Genomic DNA, 22,090 nt, shown 5'->3' on the forward strand with positions numbered 1-22,090 from the left:
TGGGTCAGACGTGGTCGAATCCAAAATCACTGTTAAATCTCTGTTCTTCAGAAGTCTGCCCAATATCCCTGTTCATTTCTCAGTGTCTTTCAGAAGTCCGCCCAATATCCATGTTCATTTCTCAGTGTCTTTCAGAAGTCCGCCCAATATCCCTGTTCATTTCTCAGCGTCTTTCAGAAGTCTTCCGGCATTAATAGCGCTCTCGTTTTCCTTGACAATATCTTGCTTATTTTAAGTGCATTTCAGCACAAGTAGACACGAAAAGAGGTCGTTGACAGGTTATGCCGGTCTTAAGGCTCAGACACACCGGTAGCGTTAGGACCTCTGAAAAGAGTAATTTGCAAACACAGTCTACATGTAGAAACGGGTGTTATTCAGGATGCGTTTTGTCCTTAAAGAGTCTCCTGTAAGCAAGAACAGAGAGCGGAAGACAGTCTTCGTTTCTTTATATTGACTTATGAATTTTTTACCCCTTTTTTCTCCCCAATTTCGGGGTGTCCAATTGGAAGTTACAGTCTTGTCCCATCGCTGCAACTCCCGTACAGACTCAGGAGAGGCGAAGGTTGAAAGTCACGAGTCCTCCGAAACACGGCCCAAGCCGCACTGCTTCTTGACACACTGCTCGCTTAACCCGGAAGCCAGCCGCACCAGGAAACACCGTACAGCTGGCGAGTGTGTCAGCGTGCATACGCCTGGAGGACAAGGACATCCCGGTCGGCCAAACCTTCCTCTAACCCAGACGACGCTGGGCCAATTGTGTGCCGCCTCATGGGTCTCTTGGTCACGGTCGGCTGCGACACAGCCCAGGATCGAACCCCTTAGACCACTGCATGTTTGGAGTCTCTCCACAGAGATGGCAGGGGGGCGTGGCAGGGCGGGGCGTGTCCGCGGGGGCTTGGCAGGGTGTGTGTCAGGGGGGGCGTAGTAGGGGGCACGGTTGGCCCGTTGGCGCTGCTGAATTTTTTGGGAAACTTTAGGGCCCCCATCTTGGCCATTTTTGCTTTTTTAAGCCAATTCCCTGCAATTCTAAAAATGTCTTCATGGGGTTGAGAGAAAATATTGCAGCTTTAAAGCTAATGTCCCGCAATTCTATACATTTTGCCATGGCTAATGCTACGTTCTTTTGCTCAAACATAACAAAATCTATACTGCTAAATTCTCCCTAACCATCTAGTTTTATTTTGGTGATTCTTAGTTCTCCAAGATTATTAATTTAAAAAAATATATATATAGGTCTATTACCTTTCTCTTATGTTGTTTTAGTCGTTTAAGTTGACAATGAAAGTTTTTTTTTTTAAATCCCGTAAATGTATATAGAACATTGTTTGGATGCGGCCTGCCCAAGAATTACAGTAGCAAAAAAATCCCTGAGTAGGACTGCTGATCTAGGATCTGTTTTTCCTCTTTTCTAATGAATAAGATTATATGGACTGATCCTAGATCATAAGATTATATGGACTGATCCTAGATCATAATAAGATTATATGGACTGATCCTAGATCAGCACTCTTACTCTCTCAAATGCTTTGTGGATTTGGGGCCAGGTTGCTATAGTGCTGCAAAACAACTCGGAGCCGAGAATGAGGGGAACAAGGAATATTTAAAAAATACCACCTATGCGGGGACTTTGCCAAAGAGCATTAACCCGAGGGTTTGCACAGTGGGACAGACTGTACCAGTTTCTGATCAAACCTCATGGGCAGAGCTGTGTGAATTTGGGCATCACAGGTACAAGTCTTTTGAAAGCATGGTTATGAGGTATACATACTGTATGTTTCCGCTTTAAAGCAACTGTACTATTTAAGAAATGGAAAAGGGTTTGGTAAAATACGGAGATTAATTATATGTATATATATTTTTTAAAATAACTTAAAAAAAACATACATTTGACTCTACTTTGCATTGACTACAGCTGCATCGTTCTTTTTTTAGGTAACTGTGCCCATTACCAGAAGGGTGGCTGGTGGTATAACGCCTGTGCCCACTCCAACCTGAACGGCGTGTGGTACCGGGGCGGGCACTACCGCAGCCGATACCAGGACGGCGTCTACTGGGCCGAGTTCCGCGGGGGCGCTTACTCCCTGAAGAAAGTGTCCATGATGATCCGACCCAACCCAAACACCTTCCACTAAGACCACAGTTTTTCGAAGAGCGAGAGAACCAACCGCAGGAAAACCTTGTTTTTTTTTTCATTTTTGTAAACGGGCATTTTCTCCAACTTGACCTCTGTCCTGAGGTGCAATTCATTTCAGCTTCTGTCTTGGCTTTTTGTTTTCTTCTGATTCCTTTAAATCGCTTTTACATTCATAAATATATAGATATAGCATACAAGTGCAACGGCTGTCTTGTGTATGGCTCACAGGGACAGGGTGGTGTTTCCCCCCCCCCCCCACAGGTTTCAAAGCCCTCTTTACAGTGATTCCTCCAGCGTTCTTTGGAGGGCACAGGGCCACATGGTTTACCTTCTCGGAAGAACTACCAGGGTAGTCAAGTTCCCTCTGAGGAGCCTGCAAAAACAATTGCAACTACAAAGACAGGCCCTGTGCCTTTCGGACACAGACTTTGCACATATGCTTGCATGAATGCAGAAGTGATGTTGCAGCTTTTTGCTGTGTTGTTCTACAGTTGCTGACCAATGAACCCAAGAGAGAAGTTTGTATTACAGGTTTTTTGTTTTTGTCATTGGTTGTGGGGGGGGGGGGGGGGGGGGGGGGGGAAAGGGGGGGGGAATATTTTTGGGGGGTGTTTATTGTGGTTGTTAAATATACATACAGCACATCTCCATAAAGTTCATATTTGACCGTTTTTCGAGTCACTACTGTTATCTGGCTGTTATGCAATATTAGTAATGATGCTTTAAGTTTTTTTTTTTTTTTTTTCACTTTGAGGAAACATGACACAGGAATTCATATCTGGTGATCCTGTCCAAAAACACTCACTGGGGAGAAAAAAAAATGGTATATAGTTTGTTTTCTTTCTTAACATTTTAAGAATGTGTACAGGAAGTGACCCCAACTATTTTGAAAGAGGCATCTTTCCCTGCAGTAACAAGTGTCTATATTTTGGCCAAACTACTGAGCCAACAAAGAAGCTCATCCATTTCCACAGCAGAGCAGAGATTCGTGGCAACTTCAGCTTTTGCTCTGCTCAGCTACTGTGAGGAATTTCCTGTAAGGGAGGAGTGGCTGGCCGAGCGAGTGTCATGGGGTTTGAAGGGGAGGATGGAGAGGATGGAGAGAAAGGGGAGGATGGGGGGATGATAAGGATGGAGCGAAAGGGGAGAAAAGGGAGGATGCGTGGAAAGGAGTCTTCATCGCTGTGTCCTAATGAACCATTAGGGAGAATGAGGTCAACCAAATCGATCTGACCTCCCTCCAGAGGTGTGTTGACACTGCGGATGCATCACAGAGAGCCTCCTAACTTACTGTTTTACCAGAAGGAGGGCAAGGGAAGACCTGAAGCTGAAAGGTGATGGTAGGCTTTCGAAAGGGCCAGTATGCCATCAAAATATATGTTCAGTGAGCATACCTTTTTTAAAGTGAGATTACGGCCCCCACCAGTTACATAACTAACCACCGTCCAAAACGACCCCCGACTCATCCCAGTTAACCGCTCACAATCCTTATAATCTCCTTTCATGCAGTCCGAGCTTTAAGGCAAGATGGAAGATTGTAGAAAGAACAACGTTGCAGCTTCAATGATTCAGATGGGCGATCTAACGAGGCCACTTGCTCTGAGCATTTTGCCAAACCAGAAGTCAAATAAGGTTATATGGTGTCCTGTTTCACACACACACGCCTGTAGTGTGTAACCTGTACAGTGTGTAACCTGTAGTGTGTAACCTGTACAGTGTGTAACCTGTACAGCGTGTAACCTGTACAGCGTGTAACCTGTACAGCGTGTAACCTGTACAGCGTGTAACCTGTACAGCGTGTAACCTGTACAGCGTGTAACCTGTACAGCGTGTAACCTGCACAGCGTGTAACCTGCACAGCGTGTGGAGTGAAATGGAAATGTGTTTTTTTGCGTATCCTACTCCCCCTGACCCCTGCCATTATTGACGGGGACCCTGGAGCAAATAACTTTCAAGTTTTTAATGTCACGTGCACAAGTACAGTGAAATGTCTTTCTTGCAAGCTCTAAACCCAACAATGCAAAAATCAATATTACAGCTACTGGCCCAACGCTCTAACCACTAGTCTACCTGCTATCACAACGAGACCAAGTGTGTCTAACTCGATTATTACAAATCCCTTTCGGGTGAGATCTTAATCTCACTTCAGTTCCCTGTAGTGTTCACACAACGTCAGACAAGAGGTTCACTGTAGTGTTCACACAACATCAGACAAGAGGTTCCCTGTAGTGTTCACACAACGTCATGTCAATAATTCAGTCCTCTCTGTACATAAGTCATCCTCATTAAGGTTATTCTTGTAAGGTATCAATCTGCTCTGTATCAACTAGAGCATTCAGGGCTCAAACCACCCAGTGTATAATCAACTAGAGCATTCAGTGCTCAAACCACCCAGTGTATAATCAACTAGAGCATTCAGTGCTCAAACCACCCAGTGTATAATAAACTAGAGCATTCAGAGCTCGAACCACCCAGTGTATAATAAACTAGAGCATTCAGAGGTCGAACCACCCAATGCATAATAAACTAGAGCATTCAGAGCTCGAACCACCCAGTGTATAATCAACTAGAGCATTCAGAGCTCAAACCACCCAGTGTATAATCAACTAGAGCATTCAGAGCTCGAACCACCCAGTGCATAATAAACTATGTCCAGTCACTTTGGTGTTTTCTTTTGGACAGCTGTGGAGGTGAATGAACTGATACAGCACCCAGATAGAAACTGGGTCAGATAACAGAGGTTTTGTCAAAGCATTAAACGTGAGAACGTGAAGAACGAACACAGACAAACAGGCTACGGATACAAGCATTCCATTAAACAAAACAACAATAATCACCAGCCTCTGGTATTTATTTATTTAAAAAGTATATATATTTAACTAGGCAAGTCAGTTAAGAACAAATTCTTATTTACAATGACGGCCTACACCGGCCAAACCGGGATGATGCTGAGCCAATATGGGACTCCCAATCACGGCCAGTTGTGATACAGCCTGGACTTGAACCAGGGTGTCTGTAGTGACGCCACTAGCACTGAGATGCAGTGGCTTAGACCGCTGTGCCACTCAGGAGCCATCCTAAAAAGATGTGTGTGTGTGTGTGTGTGTGTGTGTGTGTGTGTGTGTGTGTGTGTGTGTGTACGCATACTGTAAGTGTGTGTGTGTGTGTGTGTGTGTGTGTGTGTGAGGGAGTACGCATACTGCATGTGTGTGTGAGTACGCATACTGTATGTGTGTGTGTGTGTGTGTGTGTGAGTACGCATACTGTATGTGTGTGTGAGAGAGAGGGGCTAAGTGATGGTGGTCTCCATTCTGCCACTTTCTATGGAGTTCTTAACTACTCAGAGGGGCCAACAGAGCCACGGTGCCCAAAATGAGCCAAAACAGTCAACAATTTAAATAGGTAACCCGGGGGGACGGGTTTAACCTCGCCACCACTCAAACTGCTCCAGTCAAAGCTCTATTGTTATCCCCCCGTCTTGGCTGTTATGACGGTTTCCAATGAGTCTGCTCTGGTATCATAAACGCCTTAAACTCATTAAAAAAGGGGGAGGAACCTGGCACACAAACACAAAATCGCTGACTAGGGAGAACAGATCAGCTTTGGGAAATATACACTATATAATACAAAAGTATGTGGACTAGAGGTCGACCGATTATAATTTTTCAACGCCGATACTGATTATTGGAGGACCCCCAAAAAAGCTGATACCGATTCAAATCAACCGATTTAAAAAAAAATGTTTATTTGTAATAATGACAATTACAACAATACTGAATGTACACTTATTTTAACTTAATACATCAATAAAATCAATTTAGCCTCATAAATAATGAAACATGTTCAATTTGGTTTAAATAATGCAAAAACAAAGTGTTGGAGAAGAAAGTAAAAGTGCAATATGTGCCATGTAAGAAAGCTAACGTTTAAGTTCCTTGCTCAGAACATGAGAACATATGAAAGCTGGAGGTTCCTTTTAACATGAGTCTTCAATATTCCCATGGAAGAAGTTTTAGGTTGTAGTTATTATAGGAATTATAGGACTATTTCTCTCTATACCATTTGTATTTCATTAACCTTTGACTATTGGATGTTCTTATAGGCACTTTAGTATTGCCAGTGTAACAGTATAGCTTCCGTCTCGCTCCTACCTGGGCTCGAACCAGGAACACATCGACAACAGCCACCCTCGAAGCAACGTTACCCATGTAGAGCAAGGGGAACAACTACTCCAAGTCTCAGAGCGAGTGATGTTTGAAACGCTATTAGCGCTCACCCCGCTAACTAGCTAGCCATTTCACATCTGTTACACCAGCCTAATCTCGAGAGTTGATAGGCTTGAAGTCATAAACAGCGCAATGCTTGAAGCAGAACAAAGAGCTGCTGGCAAAATGCACGAAAGTGCTGTTTGAATGAATGCTTACAAGCCTGCTGGTGCCTACCACCGCTCAGTCAGACTGCTCTATCAAATCATAGACTTAATTATAACATAATAACACACAGAAATACGAGCCTTAGGTCATTAATATGGTTGACTCCGGAAACTATCATTTCGAAAACAAAACGTTTATTATTTCAGCGAAATACGGAACTGTTCGGTATTTTATCTAACGGGTGGCATCCCTAAGTCTAAATATTGCTGTTACATTGCACAACCTTCAATGTTATGTCATAATTACGTAAAATTCTGGCAAATTAGTTCGCAATGAGCCAAATTAGGCGGCCCAAACTGTTGCATATACACTCTCTCCCAGGTCCACACAGAAATTATTTGTCGAGATCGGTGTGCAAGAACTTGACTGGCCTGCAAGGAGCCCTGACCTCAACCCCATCGAACACCTTTGGGATGAATTGGGACGCCGGCTGCGAGCCAGGCCTAATCGCCCGCGAGCCAGGCCTAATCGCCCAACATCAGTGCCCAACCTCAATAATGCTTGTGTGGCTGAATGGAAGCAAGTCCCCGCAGCAATGTTCCAACATCTAGTTGAAAGCCTTCCGAGTAGAGTGGAGGCTGTTATAGCAGCAAAGGGAGGGACAAACTCCATCTTAATGCTCATGATTTTGGAATGAGATGTTCGATGAGCAGGAGTCCACATACTTTTGGTCATGTAGTGTATATCGCTTAGCAGTCTGACGTGTGGTCAAACCCAGTACACAGTGGCCCATTCTGTCTTTTAACTAATGGAGACAGTAAAAGTCAGACGACCACACCGCTCTTCCATTCACTCACTGGAGAGCACAATACAGCCCTCCGGGCCTTATCATTTCCCTTCAGAAGCTCTGCTTTGAGTCTGTTTACACTAAACAAGAGACGATATTGGCTAATATTGGCCGACATAACTTGAGGTAGTGTGATGGGAACAACAGCTGTATTGTTCCTCATTCTAGGGTCATTAAGTGGGCACACTGAAAATGACACAATAATACAGATTCCAGAACTGGCAAGGCAGAAAAGTCCTCTTTCCCTGGACTGAAAGAGTGCTAATGCGACTGGCCAGAGAATGAGGAACAAAATGACTGTCCCACAGCTGATACTCTGTGAAAGTGAAAGAGACGCAGTGAAATACTACTTGAGTAAAAGTCTAAAAGTATTTGGTTTTAAATATACTTAAGTATTAAAAGGTAAATGTAATTGCTAAAATATTATAAAGATAAAAGTATAAATAATTTTAAAAAATCCTTATATTCCTTATTCCTTAAATTAAATTCCTTATATTAAGCAAACCATATAGTTTTTTTTATTTATGGATAGCCAGGGGTACACTCCAACATAATTTACAAACAAAGCATGTGTTTAGTGAGTCCGCCAGATCAGAGGCAGTAGGGATGACCAGGGATGTTCTCTTGATAAGTGCATGAATGTTCCTGTCCTGCTAAGCATTCAAAATATAACGAGTACTTATGGGTGTCAGGAAAAATGTATGGAGTAAAAAGTACATTATTTTCTTTAGGAATGTACTGGAGTAAAAGTAGTCAAAAATATAAATAGTTAAGTACAGATACCCCCCAAAAAACTACTTAAGAACTAAAGTATTTTTACTTGAGTTCTTACTTGCACATCAAGGTGGGCAGGGTTACCAAGGCAACCTGCTTCTGGAAGATGTATGAAGACTTTCTTATTTACCTAGGTTTGGTTTGGTGTTGTAGTTTCAACTTAAAAACCAGAGGCACATCCCCCAGTAGGTTTGGTGTTGTAGTTTCAACTTAAAACCCAGAGGCACATCCCCCAGTAGGTTTGGTTTGGTGTTGTAGTTTCAACTTAAAAACCAGAGGCACATCCCCCAGTAGGTTTGGTTTGGTGTTGTAGTTTCAACTTAAAAACCAGAGGCACATCCCCCAGTAGGTTTGGTTTGGTGTTGTAGTTTCAACTTAAAAACCAGAGGCACATCCCCCAGTAGATTTGAGCAAAACATAAAACAGGAAAAAAAGGGATTGGTGGGGGGGGGTCCCAAATATGTCCACTCACATTATTTGTGATTCTTAAATGACGTCGTGTGGAACACATTTGGTTTCTATTGTAATTATCTCACGCTAGCCGAAGGAAACATGCCTCCCTTTGCTTTGCTGACATGACCATGGCACAAACCTGGAAAACTGAGACCTCACTGCTCTTTAGGGAAGGAATGAGGAAAGGAGGAGGGAGGTGAGTCCGCAGAGAGTGTGGAGTGATGAGGGGGACAGGGCATTGCAGCCTTTATCAAGCTCCACCGTGTGAGGCTGTCAGTTCCACAAAGAGGGGATCCGCCCCTTGACCTGCCCAGGCACCGAGCCCCACCTCTAACGCCGCCAACACTTCCAGAGCAACAAAAGACCAGCAGGGAGGTTTGGAGCGAACCAGTCCCTATGAGCTGAGCAGATTAACAAAGTCCCCTGGAGGTCTGTGTGAGATGGGCCTGACGTTGTTTTCATGCCTCAGTCATTAAAATGCCAGTCTGAGTTGGCAAGAACTCTGTGTGATAATTAGGGTTGCAAAATTCAGGGGGAACGTTCAAGAAATTGGAGTTGGAGATTTCCAGAATCAGGAGGGAATAAGCAGAACATCTCGAATCCTCCAACCAGGATTTCTAGAAAACAAGGGAATTTATTGAAAGTTCCAGGAATTTTGCAACCCTAGTGATAATAGGAAACTGGGTCAGAGGGCTACTGCCAAACCATTGCAATTACCCCTCTTCATCTGACCCGCCAAATTAAACTAGGTACTAGTTAATCTTCAGATGATATGGATAGAAAAAAAATACCTTGTGTGATTAGTTTTAGAATTTGAGTTGTATGTAGTCTTGAGCGAGGTCCAGAGCCTGCTGGTTTTCTGATCTACCTGTTCATTAATTGCATCCACCTGGTGTCCCAGGTGTAAATCAGTCCCTAATAAAGAAAAAGCAGTGGGATCTGACTTCAACATTCCAGATTTGAATGAGGGGTATAGAGTATAGAGCCAAGCCGATATCTAGAGTAGTTCAGTATTACAGTTCAGTATTATAGTTCAGTATTACAGTTCAGTATTATAGTTCAGTATTATAGTTCAGTATTATAGTTCAGTATTATAGTTCAGTATTATAGTTCAGTATTACAGTTCAGTATTATAGTTCAGTATTACAGTTCAGTATTATAGTTCAGTATTACAGTTCAGTATTATAGTTCAGTATTATAGTTCAGTATTATAGTTCAGTATTACAGTTCAGTATTATAGTTCAGTATTATAGTTCAGTATTATAGTTCAGTATTACAGTTCAGTATTATAGTTCAGTATTATAGTTCAGTATTATAGTTCAGTATTATAGTTCAGTATTACAGTTCAGTATTACAGTTCAGTATTACAGTTCAGTATTATAGTTCAGTATTACAGTTCAGTATTATAGTTCAGTATTATAGTTCAGTATTATAGTTCAGTATTACAGTTCAGTATTATAGTTCAGTATTACAGTTCAGTATTATAGTTCAGTATTATAGTTCAGTATTATAGTTCAGTATTACAGTTCAGTATTATAGTTCAGTATTACAGTTCAGTATTACAGTTCAGTATTATAGTTCAGTATTACAGTTCAGTATTACAGTTCAGTATTACAGTTCAGTATTACAGTTCAGTATTATAGTTCAGTATTACAGTTCAGTATTATAGTTCAGTATTATAGTTCAGTATTATAGTTCAGTATTACAGTTCAGTATTATAGTTCAGTATTATAGTTCAGTATTATAGTTCAGTATTACAGTTCAGTATTATAGTTCAGTATTACAGTTCAGTATTACAGTTCAGTATTATAGTTCAGTATTACAGTTCAGTATTATAGTTCAGTATTACAGTTCAGTATTATAGTTCAGTATTACAGTTCAGTATTATAGTTCAGTATTACAGTTCAGTATTACAGTTCAGTATTATAGTTCAGTATTATAGTTCAGTATTACAGTTCAGTATTACAGTTCAGTATTACAGTTCAGTATTATAGTTCAGTATTATAGTTCAGTATTATAGTTCAGTATTACAGTTCAGTATTATCCCACTGGATACCTGTATTTTAATACAATATTTGCATTGAAGTACTGTTCCTGTAACCCTGTGCTTTAAGTTCTGAACCGAGCGCAAACTGTCCTGGGAAGGATCCTTTAAAGAGGACCGCTGTACAAAAGTCCAGAGTCCTACGGTGGAAATCTCAACACAGACGTCTCAATAGGCACACAACGGTTAGAGCACAATAGTAGTGATGTCTGTCAGTGACTGTCCACAGTTTCTGTCCACAGTTTCCATGATTAAATTTATCTGCTCTGGGATACCGATTCATGTTGATATTTTTAAGTGCTGGTGGTCGTTGACATTGTTTTACGTCGGACAGCGCGTAGATTCCGCCTGCACTGATCCGTCTCATATCGCAAAGTGGGATAGCTCGAAAGTAGTTCTGACAAGGTCTAACATTTGGAGAAATAAAAATGACCTAGGTGACATCTGCTAAACCCCATTTCTGCCTCAAAACTGTCTCAATTGATCTAAGCTAAAACAATAAAATGTCAAATGTAGATTTTTAGGGCGAGGCAGTCTTAGTCGCCCTATTTTAAATCTAGATAAGGATTATTGTGCTTCAAAAGAGCAGTATTTTTGAAGTTCGACTATAGCACGACAGCAAGCATAAATTTGTCCAACATTAACGCTAATGTTAGCCGAGCCAGTCACTGAAAGGATGCTGCACACACACACACACACACAATGCTGAATGCTCAAAAAAAAAAACTAGCTAGCGACTGTAGCTAGTAGTGCTAATGCTTACATTATGAGTTTTTATTTAGCAGCTGTTCTTCTGCGTCGAGTTATTACAGTAGTCTACCGAGTCAGCTGCTGGCTGTGCTCAGCTGACTCAACCATACGATCGCAGAGAAACATGCTGATCTACGGACTGATTTCTGATAAGACAGTTTCTCTTAATTTTGGGAAAGTATGTCTACAACTTTAGGGTAATTTAAACAGGCTAAGCAAGCTTTTGATGCCAGTGAAGGATGAGCTAGCTAACTATGTCAGTAAGCTACACAGCTGATCACTGGCGACCAACATCCTGGCACAATTTGTGCAGGAGATAGATCATTTTAAAAACTGGTGGCTAACAATTGCAAACTATTAAATCATTGCCAAAATGTTTGTAATAATTTTGCTAGTTAGTTATTCTGAAGTCATACGAGTGTTAGTGACATTTGCAACTGTGTTTTCATTTGGAACTTACAACCCTCTTTTCCATAGAATTAGGAATCAGGGTAACGGAATGGACATGAACCTTCCAATGACGGGATAAAGGTCAGCCATGGTTTGCCTGTGCTGTTTTAAGACAGTGTAAAATAATGAATTTGAAGAATTTCTGCACTGCATGTCTGCTAGCTAGCCAGACCGTTTTAGAGGAATGATTCCATACATTTGTCTAATTCACTGCCAATATTCTACTCAAAAAAATGCAGTCAATCCACAGCCATACACTGGCGCGAATCAGTTGATGATACGACTTCGACAAGTTGCAAATACTGATTTTACACAGCTTTCCAAGAACACAAAAAAACGTAGACATTTGTGGTTTGTTTACATATATTTTAGAGGTTATTATTCACATGGAAAATTGGTATAAAACCTGTATAAAATGTATTTCTAATTATATATATGACCATTTTAGTTTGACATGTCACATGCCTTTTATGTTCCTGCATATTAAAAAAAATTGGGATTACGCCTCTACTGCCATTCATTCCAATTAGACAGGTTTAGATTTCTCCCTGCCATTTTCACCACATTCTGGAACATTGAGGATTTATGACATTGAGATCCTATTAAATTACTAGAGAGGTTGATGCTATTTTCCTCAAATCACAGACTGAACCAGGTGGATGACTCGTCATAAAGGGAGGGGGGGGGGGGGGGGGGGGTTGGCCACGGTCATAAAACTAAACCGACTCAGCTGAATGGGTTTTAATTCCTCAGTGAATGGGAAACATCTGCACATTTATTGATGATGATGGTGGTAGTGATGATTTAACAACAAACAGATTGATCAAAAGTAACGTCTCCAAATGTGGCTTTACCATATCAGTTTGGAAAAGAGATAGATGTTATGAACAGGGCTCTAAATAAAAAATATTAAAAAATCATAGCACTGGTGTTCCAAACTTTGAAAGGTTAGGAGCACAACAAAAGTTAGGAGCAAAACAAAAGTTAGGAGCACAACAAAAGTTAGGAGCACAACAAAGGTTAGGAGGACAACAAATGTTAGGAGGACAACAAAAGTTAGGAGGACAACAAAAGTTAGGAGGACAACAAAGGTTAGGAGGACAACAAATGTTAGGAGGACAACAAAAGTTAGGAGGACAACAAAAGTTAGGAGCACAACAAAAGTTAGGAGCACAACAAAAGTTAGGAGCACAACAAAAGTTAGGAGCACAACAAAAGTTAGGAGCACAACAAAGGTTAGGAGGACAACAAATGTTAGGAGGACAACAAAAGTTAGGAGGACAACAAAAGTTAGGAGCACAACAAAAGTTAGGAGCACAACAAAAGTTAGGAGCACAACAAAAGTTAGGAGGACAACAAAAGTTAGGAGGACAACAAAAGTTAGGAGGACAACAAAGGTTAGGAGCACAACCAAAGTTAGGAGCACAACCAAAGTTAGGAGCACAACCAAAGTTAGGAGCACAACCAAAGTTAGGAGCACAACCAAAGTTAGGAGCACCAGAAGAGAAACATTTTTTTTTAATGGAGAGAGAGACTATATTGGGTCTATGAATTCTAGCTACTTTTGAAGAAACTAATATGTAACCCTGTAAAGACATTTGTTACTTATAAAAAGCTATTATGTTGATATAAAAAAAAGCCTGTCATTGTTTAAAAGCACTACCTATTGAGATGCATAAGATAAAAAATTGTACACTGTCCCTTTAAAAGCGTAACGTTTTGTGAGTGATGACATGCAAGAGATCAGTCATTCATTCATTCATTCATTCATTCATTCATTGATCTATGATCATTGATCTCCTGAAGAAGATATCCCCTTTCCTTTCTCTCTGTGCCACCAGAAGTTTGGATATACTGCTAAAGTTCCCAGGTTGTTAGCTAGCAATCTAGCTAATGAGGTAATAAGACTGAGCAAGGTGTAAACAAACGCACCCGACATGGTTTATGAACAGGGCCACCCACCTGTGGCCACCTCAATATATTTATTCACCATAATTCCGCCAAAAACACTTGTTTTCAGTTTTTTTTAAAATCACACTTCTTTCCACAACAATGCTTAAACACATCAGGACACCACTTGAGTTCTAGAAATGTTTTATTTTATGTTGGAGAGTATAGTTAACCAATCATTTCAATTGCGCACCTCAAGAGACTGATGTATGTTTAGCAGTGTTTCTTTACTGCATGTGTGTTAGCAGAGTTTGCAAAACAAATGACTGATACAAATCATGAGAGAGACTTACCCAGATAGGGTTTAAGGTTAGAGACTTACCCAGGTAGGGTTTAAGGTTAGAGACTTACCCAGGTAGGGTTTAAGGTTAGAGACTTACCCAGGTAGGGTTTAAGGTTAGAGACTTACCCAGGTAGGGGATGCATGGTGTTATCTTGAGAGAACGGATGTACTCCCTCATGCGCGTGTAGTTGTCCTCTTTGGATGTCAAGAAGTCCAGCTTCTCAAACGTGGTCTTGTCCTTCCGGCTGATCAGCTGAGAGAAGAAGGACAAGGTGGAATCAGCTTATTGTTAATGTATTCCTACAGGCTGATCAGCTGGGAGAAGAAGAACAAGGTGGAATCAGCTTATTGTTAATTCATTTCCTCTTTCAGCCAGTCAGCCGGCATCATTAGTTGTACTCCGTTAATTGTAACTCGACAACATGAGTGGTCGATTTCCCCTGCAGAGGGACTAGCAAATCTGATGCATTGTTACTTCTTCAGCAACCAACGACACACTTCAGGTAAAATAAATAAATAACAAAATACATTTTGAAAAGAAAATCAGTCATCGGTAACAGGTAGAGTTGAAACATTTAAAATACAACATATTACTGACACACAGACACCAAGTGAACAGTGGTGTCAGCAGCACAGACAGACAATAACACATGACCAGAAACCACAAGACCATGGACTGTCTGACATTTGTGTTTGTCATTGAGAACTCTAAATCGACTTACGGCTGGGGACAGACAGACATGAATACGAGAGTGATTTGGAGTTGGAGGACTTCTGGGTGCTCACTGTCTGAGGGATTTGACCCTGGCTCCCCTCATTCACTGCCTTCTCAGAGTTATCATTATGACATTAGCCTGCAGCCACCTTTGTTTTGCACGTCTATGCAGTCAAGCACATCTACATCTGACCTAACTGGGAGTCAATGTCGTTTGGCTTTAAACTCTGCCAGAGTTTGTGGAATGTAGGTGTAGAGCTTAAATCTAAACAGCCAATCAGTTATTGGAGGTCATTAGATGTTATGTACAACTCAAAATCAGCACACTCATTTCATTGTGTGTGTGTGTGGAAGTATTTGAAATGTACATAAAAAAAATATATATATTTTCTCATCTTAAAACCTTGTAAAAAAAAAAAAAAACGTCTAAGTATTGTAATCAAATTGCCGAGTGCTAATTTTCAGAGTGTTAGGTTCCCATTGAGTCCTGTATTCCACCCCGAGTGGTTCAGACACGTCGGGAAAGCTAAAGTCCGGTGAGCGCCAAGATGTGACCCCGTGCTTCCTCAGCGCTCAACACCACAGAGTGGAGGGGTGAACCCATGCTTCCTCAGCGCTCAACACCACAGAGTGGAGGGGTGAACCCATGCTTCCTCAGCGCTCAACACCACAGAGTGGAGGGGTGAACCCATGCTTCCTCAGCGCTCAACACCACAGAGTGGAGGGGTGAACCCATGCTTCCTCAGAGCTCAACACCACAGAGTGGAGAGGTGAACCCATGCTTCCTCAGCGCTCAACACCACAGAGTGGAGGGGTGAACCCATGCTTCCTCAGCGCTCAACACCACAGAGTGGAGGGGTGAACCCATGCTTCCTCAGAGCTCAACACCACAGAGTGGAGAGGTGAACCCATGCTTCCTCAGCGCTCAACACCACAGAGTGGAGAGGGGAACCCATGCTTCCTCAGCGCTCAACACCACAGAGTGGAGAGGTGAACCCATGCTTCCTCAGCGCTCAACACAACAGAGTGGAGAGGTGAACCCATGCTTCCTCAGCGCTCAACACCACAGAGTGGAGAGGTGAACCCATGCTTCCTCAGCGCTCAACACCACAGAGTGGAGAGGTGAACCCATGCTTCCTCAGCGCTCAACACCACAGAGTGGAGAGGTGAACCCATGCTTCCTCAGCGCTCAACACCACAGAGTGGAGGGGTGAACCCATGCTTCCTCAGCGCTCAACACCACAAAGTGGAGGGGTGAACCCATGCTTCCTCAGAGCTCAACACCACAGAGTGGAGAGGTGAACCCATGCTTCCTCAGAGCTTAACACCACAGAGTGGAGGGATGCCTTTGGAGTGGCCTTGCATTTCCGCAATACCAGACAACAGAACAGCCCCCAGCCTTTTATGCAATTGATTATTTTTTTGCAATAGTTTCTGCTCTTTGCCTGGGGCAGAGTGGAAACAGGACTATCCTGTAGCCGGGAGGAGTGGAAACAGGACTATCCTGTAGCCGGGAGGAGTGGAAACAGGACTATCCTGTAGCCGGGAGGAGTGGAAACAGGACTATCCTATAGCCGGGAGGAGTGGAAACAGGACTATCCTGTAGCCGGGAGGAGTGGAAACAGGACTATCCTATAGCCGGGAGGAGTGGAAACAGGACTATCCTGTAGCTGGGGAGGAGTGGAAACAGGACTATCCTGTAGCCAGGGAGGAGTGGAAACAGGACTATCCTATAGCCGGGGAGGAGTGGAAACAGGACTATCCTATAGCCGGGAGGAGTGGAAACAGGACTATCCTGTAGCCGGGTAGGAGTGGAAACAGGACTATCCTGTAGCCGGGAGGAGTGGAAACAGGGCTATCCTGTAGCCGGGGAGGAGTGGAAACAGGGATATCCTGTAGCCGGGGAGGAGTGGAAACAGGACTATCCTATAGCCGGGAGGAGTGGAAACAGGACTATCCTATAGCCGGGAGGAGTGGAAACAGGACTATCCTATAGCCGGGAGGAGTGGAAACAGGACTATCCTATAGCCGGGAGGAGTGGAAACAGGACTATCCTGTAGCCGGGTAGGAGTGGAAACAGGGATATCCTGTAGCCGGGAGGAGTGGAAACAGGACTATCCTATAGCCAGGGAGGAGTGCAGACAATCACCTGAGCCATCATCTCCCCTCTTTAGGGGTTGATTACTCTCCCCCTAGTAAGGACAGTTCCTTCCCTGCTTCGGGTTGGTAAGAGCATCAATAGCTAATCCTAGCCACTGGAGAGTGGGGTTCTGAAGAGAGTAGCCAGATGTCTCTTACTCCCCTGCCCAGACAGATGCCATGGACACAATGTTAAGTGAATGCAGTAGTGTGGATTTACACGGGTTACCATAAGATGTAAAACCCGTTTTCCTTTGAGGGCAGGTAAGGGGCCTTTGAGGGACGGTAAGGGGCCTTTGAGGGACGGTAAGGGGCCTTTGAGGGACGGTAAGGGGCCTTTGAGGGAAGGTAAGGGGCCTTTGAGGGACGGTAAGGGGCCTTTGAGGGACGGTAAGGGGCCTTTGAGGGACGGTAAGGGGCCTTTGAGGGACGGTAAGGGGCCTTTGAGGGACGGTAAGGGGCCTTTGAGGGACGGTAAGGGGCCTTTGAGGGACGGTAAGGGGCCTTTGAGGGACGGTAAGGGGCCTTTGAGGGACGGTAAGGGGCCTTTGAGGGACGGTAAGGGGCCTTTGAGGGAAGGTAAGGGGCCTTTGAGGGAAGGTAAGGGCAGCTGAGAAATGGCATGCCAGAGGGAAACATTCATCAAAACATCATGAAGGGACAAAAACAAGTGGAATTTCTGCTGGGGCTCCAAACGGCAGGGGAAACCCGTCTGGATAGTGTTTCCAACAAATAAGGGGTGAGCACCAGCTGCGGCGGATTAGGACGGATCCGTTGTGACACTCTCCTGGACTTGCCCTCTGTGTGTCTGCCCCTTGCAGGAAAGGTGCGCCTTTTGCATCATGCCCAGGTAGACTATTTCCGTGTGTATTGCCAAAAACACTCTAAAACACACCCAGCCCTGGCTCATGGTGGTTATCCAGCTGGTAAAACAGACCACACCCTCGCCCCGGGTCCTCGGTCTTCCCCAGAGTGGCACACCCAACCCTGGCATCCGTCTGTCTGTCCCTTGCATGGAACACCCAACCCTGGAAAGTACTGTAGTGCTTCAGCACAATAGTATTTTTTATCTATCTATATATATTTTTTTTCTGTCATTAGCCAAGACCCTGCCCCGCAGTCCTTAGCCTCACTCACCTCCTTAGGTCTCAGCCTCACTCCTCCCCGCGAGTACACCCCAGCCTCACTCCTCCCGGCGAGTACACCCCAGCCTCACTCCTCCCCGCGAGTACACCCCAGCCTCACTCCTCCCCGCAGTCCTCAGCCTCACTCCTCCCCGCGAGTACATCCCAGTCTCACTCACCTCCTTAGGCTTCAGCCTCACTCACCTCCTTAGGCCTCAGCCTCACTCACCTCCTTAGGCCTCAGCCTCACTCACCTCCTTAGGCCTCAGCCTCACTCACCTCCTTAGGCCTCAGCCTCACTCATCCCCGCGAGTACACCCCAGACTCACTAATCCTCCTTAGGGCTCAGCCTCACTCATCCTCCTTAGGGCTCAGCCTCACTCATCCTCCTTAGGGCTCAGCCTCACTCATCCTCCTTAGGGCTCAGACTCACTCCTCCTACTTAGGGCTCAGCCTCACTCCTCCTCCTTAGGGCTCAGCCTCACTCCTCCCCGCGAGTACACCCCAGACTCACTAATCCTCCTTAGGGCTCAGCCTCACTCATCCTCCTTAGGGCTCAGCCTCACTCATCCTCCTTAGGGCTCAGCCTCACTCATCCTCCTTAGGGCTCAGCCTCACTCCTCCCCGCAGTCCTCAGCCTCACTCCTCCCCGCAGTCCTCAGCCTCACTCACCTCCTTAGGGACTCAGCCTCACTTCTCCCCGTGAGTACACCCCAGCTTCACTCCTCCTCCTTAGGCCTCAGCCTCACTCACCTCCTTAGGCCTCAGCCTCACTCACCTCCTTAGGCCTCAGCCTCACTCACCTCCTTAGGCCTCAGCCTCACTCCTCCCCACGAGTACACCCCAGCCTCACTCACCTCCTTAGGCCTCAGCCTCACTCATCCCCGCGAGTACACCCCAGACTCACTAATCCTCCTTAGGGCTCAGCCTCACTCCTCCTCCTTAGGGCTCAGCCTCACTCCTCCTCCTTAGGGCTCAGCCTCACTCCTCCTCCTTAGGGCTCAGACTCACTCCTCCTCCTTAGGGCTCAGCCTCACTCCTCCTCCTTAGGGCTCAGCCTCACTCCTCCTCCTTAGGGTCTTAGCCTCACTCCTCCCCGCGAGTACACCACAGTCTCACTCATCCTCCTTAGTTCTCAGCCTCACTCCTCCTCCTTAGGGCTCAGACTCACTCATCCTCCTTAGGGCTCAGCCTCACTCCTCCCCGCAGTCCTCAGCCTCACTCACCTCCTTAGGGTCTCAGCCTCACTTCTCCCCGTGAGTACACCCCAGCTTCACTCATCCTCCTTAGGGCTCAGCCTCACTCATCCTCCTTAGGGCTCAGCCTCACTCCTCCTCCTTAGGGCTCAGCCTCACTCCTCCTCGCGAGTACACCACATTCTCACTCATCCTCCTTAGTTCTCAGCCTCACTCATCCTCCTTAGTTCTCAGACTCACTCCTCCCCGCGAGTACCCCCCCAGCCTCACTCCTCCCCGCGAGTACCCCCCCAGCCTCACTCCTCCCCGCGAGTACCCCCCCAGCCTCACTCCTCGCCGCGAGTACCCCCCCAGCCTCACTCCTCGCCGCGAGTACCCCCCCAGCCTCACTCCTCGCCGCGAGTACACCCCCAGCCTCACTCCTCGCCGCGAGTACACGGCCCCATAGACCATAGTGTTAGGGTGCCAGTACAGTGTTCCAAGTCTCGCGTCACAATAAGTCATACATTAGACGACTTCTGGTCTATCCTTTTCTGCTTGCCTGAATGTTTTAACTTCACAGATCATACATAACCTGATAATATATAGGACTGGACCGACTACCTTGTCGATTTCCCACTGGAAGCTACGGAGACCGTGTCAAGGCGTGAGATGAGAGGAAGCTACAGAGACCGTGTCAAGGTGTGAGATGAAGCTACATAGACCGTGTCAAGGCGTGAGATGAAGCTACCGAGACCGTGTCAAGGCGTGAGATTAAGCTACATAGACCGTGTCAAGACCTGAGATGAAGCTACATAGACCGTGTCAAGACCTGAGATGAAGCTACGGAGACTGTGTAAAGGCGTGAGATGACGCTACCGAGACAATGTGTTAATGCGTGAGCTGAGATTCATGTCCTTAGCACAGAACATGACACATTGACACAGGATGTAAATCCTGGAGTGCACTACACAGGTAAGGTAAACAGACAACAGGGAACACTGTCACCGTGTTGGTTAAGTATCACAGTACGGTATCATGAAAGCTATGAGATCAAGTTGCTCTAATGTGCCAAGAGTTGAGGGGAGAGTCTGAAATGGGAATTTACTCCATGTGATATATAATAGAGATAATGACAGACTATTACTTTACCTCCTTCAACGCCAACAAAAGTATTTCCAAGCATGGAACAAGGCTCTCCCCCTCCCCCTCCCCTCAACAGACTCAAATAAAAAAAAAATATAATGAAGTCTTCAAATAAAGCGAGAAATGGCAGAAATTCGAGCCAAAACTAACTATACAACTACCTGTACGCGCTCCATTTTCTACCAGTGCCACAGAATAAACTGAAAACGATTTTATATAATGGAATAAAAATGTAAAAACTGAAGTGGTCAGCATCTTCATGTTATTCCTGGCATTACAATACAGACAGAAAGTTACTCTGAGAGGTATAGTTTACTGTCAGATGGAAACTGTGGTTGAGTCGAGGTCTTTTCTGAATGTGAACATGTGTGGTGGAGCGACGGTCGATTATTTGCTCGCCGAGGACTAAAGAAGCAGCTCACGTTGAAGGAGGGAAGGAGAGATGGTGGGCGCAAGGAAGCCCAGGAAACACACGTTCAGACTCCAGGGGTCAGAGCTGTCCCACTTGTCTTCACAAACCAATTAGCAAGAGGGGGAAAAGCCCGAATGGACCCGACCAAGATTCAAACCAACGCTTTTGTTTCCAACCACAAAGAGAGAGAGAGAGAGGCCATAATGGGGAAAAAGAGGGAACATTTCCTTGACCTTTCCATCCTCAAACATATCATGCTTTTCAGAGAAAACTTTGGTTACCTACTATACCTCTGTCTCCAGCACTGTAACGTACACTGGGTGGACAACACATTAGGACCACCTTCCAAATATTGAGAGTTGCACACCTCCATTTTGCCCTCAGAACAGCCTTAATTCGTCGGGGGCATGGGACTCTACAAGGTGTTGAATGCGTTCCACAGGGATGCTGGCCCATGTTGACTACAAAGCGTTCCACAGGGATGCTGGCCCATGTTGACTACAAAGCGTTCCACAGGGATGCTGGCCCATGTTAACTACAAAGCGTTCCACAGGGATGCTGGCCCATGTTGACTACAAAGCGTTCCACAGGGATGCTGGCCCATGTTAACTACAAAGCGTTCCACAGGGATGCTGGCCCATGTTAACTACAAAGCGTTCCACAGGGATGCTGGCCCACGTTGACTACAAAGCGTTCCACAGGGATGCTGGCCCATGTTGACTACAAAGCATTCCACAGGGATGCTGGCCCATGTTAACTACAAAGCGTTCCACAGGGATGCTGGCCCACGTTGACTACAAAGCGTTCCACAGGGATGCTGGCCCATGTTAACTACAAAGCGTTCCACAGGGATGCTGGCCCATGTTGACTACAAAGCGTTCCACAGGGATGCTGGCCCATGTTAACTACAAAGCGTTCCACAGGGATGCTGGCCCATGTTAACTACAAAGCGTTCCACAGGGATGCTGGCCCATGTTGACTACAAAGCGTTCCACAGGGATGCTGGCCCATGTTGACTCCAATGCGTCCCACAGTTTTGTCAAGTTGACTGGATGTCCTTTGGGTGGTAGATCATCCTTGATACACACAGGAAACTATTGAGCGTGAAATACCCAGTATTTGCAGTTCTTGACACCACTCATTACAGTTTGACACCACTCATCTACACCGATTGAAGTGGGTGTAACAATTAACATCACTAAGGGATTGTAGCTTTTCACCAAGTCAGTCCATGTCATGGAAAGAGCAGGTGTTCATAATGTTTTGTACACTCATCGTACACAAATAGCATTGACAAGGACAAACCACTTTTCAGCACAAG

General features: G+C 44.9%; 2 protein-coding genes across 3 annotated transcripts in view; one reads left to right on the plus strand and one right to left on the minus strand.

The window, feature by feature from the left end:
* angptl2a (angiopoietin like 2a) overlaps nt 1-4,793 on the plus strand; it is a 29,381-nt gene extending 24,588 nt beyond the window's left edge. Inside the window, exon 5 of the mRNA XM_036976686.2 lies at nt 1,933-4,793. Within this exon, the coding sequence (XP_036832581.1) occupies nt 1,933-2,132 (200 nt within the window). The 3' untranslated portion in view covers nt 2,133-4,793. The remainder of the gene's footprint in view (nt 1-1,932) is intronic.
* LOC110523130 (ras-specific guanine nucleotide-releasing factor RalGPS1) overlaps nt 1-22,090 on the minus strand; it is a 306,441-nt gene that overhangs the window by 168,039 nt on the left and 116,312 nt on the right. For both annotated transcript variants that reach the window (XM_036976684.2, XM_036976683.2), the window contains exon 8: nt 14,185-14,311. In XM_036976684.2, the coding sequence (XP_036832579.1) occupies nt 14,185-14,311 (127 nt within the window). The remainder of the gene's footprint in view (nt 1-14,184; nt 14,312-22,090) is intronic.

This window comes from Oncorhynchus mykiss, chromosome 5, assembly GCF_057628025.1.
Source record: "Oncorhynchus mykiss isolate SJ-2025 chromosome 5, ASM5762802v1, whole genome shotgun sequence".
NCBI lineage: Eukaryota > Metazoa > Chordata > Actinopteri > Salmoniformes > Salmonidae > Oncorhynchus > Oncorhynchus mykiss.